This window comes from Nicotiana tabacum, chromosome 22 (genome assembly GCF_000715075.1).
Source record: "Nicotiana tabacum cultivar K326 chromosome 22, ASM71507v2, whole genome shotgun sequence".
NCBI lineage: Eukaryota > Viridiplantae > Streptophyta > Magnoliopsida > Solanales > Solanaceae > Nicotiana > Nicotiana tabacum.
The window spans coordinates 51,449,797-51,454,005 of NC_134101.1; the positions used below are offsets into that span (position 1 = coordinate 51,449,797).

General features: G+C 41.5%; 1 protein-coding gene across 1 annotated transcript; it reads right to left on the reverse strand.

Moving 5' to 3' along the window:
- Positions 1-1,019: 1,019 nt before the first annotated feature.
- Positions 1,020-2,436, reverse strand: LOC142175846 (uncharacterized). Its single transcript, XM_075242846.1, has 2 exons — positions 2,114-2,436; positions 1,020-1,134 (listed from the first exon to the last, which is right to left on the reverse strand). The coding sequence occupies exons 1-2, from the start codon at positions 2,434-2,436 to the stop codon at positions 1,020-1,022; spliced, it is 438 nt and encodes a 145-aa protein (XP_075098947.1).
- Between the last annotated feature and the right edge of the window lie 1,773 nt (positions 2,437-4,209).

A 4,209-nucleotide genomic window follows, 5' to 3' on the forward strand; every position in this document is an offset into this window, starting at 1 on the left:
ATGGATAAATGAATTTAGACGAGAAGTATCCCTTTCGGGGAAAAGAAAGAAGGACTTATCTAGAGTGCATGTGGACTTCAATGAACATGACATGCCTCTTTGACTGGATGTTTGATCTGTGTAAACCGTCCAACTCTTAGAAATTCATCACAACTTATGCCTCAAAATCGAGAAACTTTGCCAGGACTCTGTCGATGCCTATGGTAGTGAGGATCCTTTTTTCGATCAGTGGCGCCCATTGCGGGTTTTCACCAGCTGACCTCTCTTATTTCTCTTCTCATCATCGCCTTATAGCTCTTGCGAGTTTTCACTAATAAAACTCTCATTTTCAATCTGCTTACCATCGCCTTATGGTGCCCGTGAGGGTTTTCATCGATAAGTCTCTCTCATTGTATTTTTCTCATTTTGTTGTATTAGATCCAGGTAACTGTATCTTCCCATTTTGAACCTCTTTGCCGATTGATCAGAAGGACTTGAATATAGTTTTTGGGATAAAAAGCATTTGGATTGAATTACAATGTTGTAACCTTTTAGACGAACCCATCGTCGAATCAGTGTAACTTTTGCCCTAGTTTTAACTTTTGGGGGAATTTAGATTTTTGTTTTGGTGTGACTGAACCCTATAGGGAGGCTGCGTATGTATCCTTTCGGAATCAAGTCGAACGTAGTTTAAGGAACTTTGTTTTTGTTTTGTTTTTTTATTATTTTTCTTTTTCTCCTTTTCTGTAGTATCTTCCAGGTTCCAAAGAGGGTGATCAAAGAAAAAAGGGAACCGGATCAAAGGGTTTGCAAGGGTTGGCAGTGTTTGGGTAGCGAGAATGAAAGCATTCGGCATCCCCATCAGAGAGTATTAAAGTTGCGAAAAGGGTCAAACATAATACTTTTTGACCGCATCTGCATTGACAGATGTTTCGGGGTCATTTCTTTTAATGTCTCCCAAGTACAACGCTCCTTTCGGCAACGGTTTTTTTATAATGTACGGACCTTTCCAATTTGGAGAAAATTTTCCTTTTTCTTCCTTATGATGCAGGAGAATACGTCTCAAAACGAGTTGCCTCACTTCGAATTTCCTGGGCCACACTTTCTTGTTGTAGGCACGGGCCATTCTTTGTTGGTACAATTGCCCCTGGCAAACTGTGGACATTCGCTTTTAATCAATCATAGTTAATTGTTCCAACCGGGCCTTGACCCATTCATCATCCTCGATCTCGGCTTCAATAATAATTCGAAGAGGGGGAATTTTAACTTCTATAAGTATTACGGCTTTAGTGCCATAAACCAATAAGTAAGGTGTAGCCCCAACTGATGTGTGCATGGTTGTGCGATATCCCAATAATGCGAAAAGCAGCTTTTCATGCCACTGTCTAGAACTTTGAATCATTTTCCTGAGGATCTTCTTGATATTCTTGTTTGCAGCTTCAACAAGCCATTAGCTTTGGGCCGATAAGGGGTAGAATTATGATGCGTAATCTTAAATTGTTCGCATACCTCCCTCATCAAGTGGCTGTTCAGATTTGCATCATTGTCTGTAATGATAGTTTTAGGAATACCAAAACGGCAAATAATGTTGGAATGCACGAAGTCCACCACCGCTTTCTTGGTGACGGCTTTGAAAGTGACTGCTTCAACCCACTTTATGAAATAATCAATGGCAACCAAGATGAATCTATGCCCATTTGAAGCTTTCAGCTCGATCGGCCCAATGACATCCATACCCCAAGCAACGAATGGCCAAGGTGCTGACATAGGATGCAATTGTGAAGGCGGTGCATGAATCAGGTCACCGTGTATCTGACACTGATGACGCTTCCGGACAAAACTGAAGCAATCATTTTCCATGGTCATCCAGTAATAACCTGCTCGAAGGATTTTCTTTGCAAGGACATATCCATTCATGTGAGGTCCACATACTCCCGAATGCACTCCGTTCATGATCTTTTCAGCTTCTAGGGCATCTACACACCTCAAAAGATTCAGATCTGGAGTTCTTTTGTACAAGATTTCTCCGCTCAAGAAGAAACCGTTGGCAAGCCTTTTAATGGTTATCTTTTGGTCTCCACTGGCCTGCTCAGGATATTTCTTTGTTTTCAAAAACATTTTGATATCATGATACCATGGATGACCATCTGGTTCTATTTCAATTGTATTACAATAAACATGCCTTTCTCGAATTTGGATTTCCAACGGGTCAATATGGACATTGCCCGGATACGGCAGCATTGAGGCTAAAGTAGTTAATGCACTAGCTAACTCGTTGTGGAATCGAGGAATATGCCTGAACTCGATGAACTTGAATCGTTTGCTAAGATCTTCTACATGTTGCCTATATGGGATAAGCTTGATATCTCGAGTTTCACATTCACCTTGGGTTTGCCAAATGACCAAATCAGAATCTCCCATGATTAACAATTCTTCCATATCCAGATCAACTGCCATATTCATGCCCAAAATGCAGGCTTCATGCTCAGCGGTGTTGTTGGTATAGAAGAACCGAAGCCGGGCTGTGGCCGGATAGTGCTGACCAGTGGGCGAAACCAAAATTGCCCCAATCCATACAGCTCCATCAAAGAACATTTTCCAAGCATTGGTGTCTTCTGGAATTAATTCAACTGAATTTACTTCCTCATCCAGAAAGTAAGTACTTAGGGTTGGTATTTATCATCAACCGGGTTCTCACCTAGATGATCCGCCTAGGCTTGAGCTTTCATTTCCGTACGGGTGACATAGACAATGTCGAACTTAGTGAGTAGGATTTGCCATTTTGCTAACCTTCCCGTGGGCATTGGTTTCTGAAATATGTACTTCAGAGGATCCATTCTGGTTATGAGATATGTGGTGTAGGCCAAAAGATAATGTCCGAACTTCTGGGAGACCCAAGTTAGGGCGCAACAAGTTCTTTCCAACAAAGTATATTTGGCTTTATAACTGGTAAACTTCTTGCTCAAGTAGTATATGTCCTGCTCTCTCTTCCCGGTCACATCATGTTACCCAGGACACGGCCAAAGGAATTCTCCAAGACTATCAGATACAAAAACAAAGGTCTTCCTAGCTCGGGTGGAACCAACACTGGCAGATTTGACAAATATTCTTTGATCTTATCAAAAGCCTCTTGACATTCATCTGTCCATTTAATCGTTGCATCTTTCTTTAGCAACTTAAATATGGGCTCACACGTGGTAGTAAGCTGAGCAATGAACCTGCTGATGTAATTCAATCTCCCTAGCAGTCTCATGACCTCTTTCTTGGTTCTTGGAGGTGGCAAATCCTGAATAGACTTTATCTTTGTCGGATCTAACTTAATACCCCTTCGGCTGACTATAAACCCCATAAGTTTCCCAGATGGAACTCTGAATGCACATTTGGCTGGATTCAATTTCAAGTCATACCTGCGCAGACGCTCGAAGAACTTTCTTAAATCCCGCACATGATCTTCATGCGTTCTGGACTTAATTATCATATCATTCACGTACACCTCAATTTCCTGGTACATCATGTCGTGAAAAATGGCAGTCATGGCTCTCATGTAGGTTGCCCCGGTATTTTTCAGACCAAATGGCATGACCCTGTAACAGTAAGTGCCCCAAGGTGTGGTGAAAGTTATCTTTTCTTTTTCATCCATCAGAACCTGGTGGTACCCAGCGTAACAGACCACGAAAGACTGTATCTCATGTTTGGCACAGTTATCAACAAGAATGTGGATATCTGGCAATATAAAGTTGTCTATGGGGCTTGCCTTGTTCAAATCCCGATAATCAACGCACACTCGGGTTTTCTCGTCCTTCTTTGGCACTGGGACCACATTAGCCAACCATGTGGTGTATTGGACAACCCGAATCACACCAGCTTTTAATTGTTTGATGACTTCTTCTTTGATCTTGTCACTGATGTCCATTTTAAACTTTCTTTGCTTTTGTTGGACGGGAGGGTAACCGGGATAAGTTGGCAATTTATGTACCACCAAATAGACACTCAACCCTGGCATATAATCATAGGACTATGAAAATACGTCTTTGAATTCAAACAAAAGTTTGATCAATGCATCTCTAGTCCTTTCATCGGCGTGAATGCTTATCATGGTTTCCCGGACCTCTTCTGAACTGCCTAAATTAACTGGATTGATTTCATTTAAGTTTGGCTTAGGCTTATTCTCAAATTGTTCCAGTTCTCTGTTTATTTCCCTAAAAGCCTCATCTTCATCATATTTCGGTT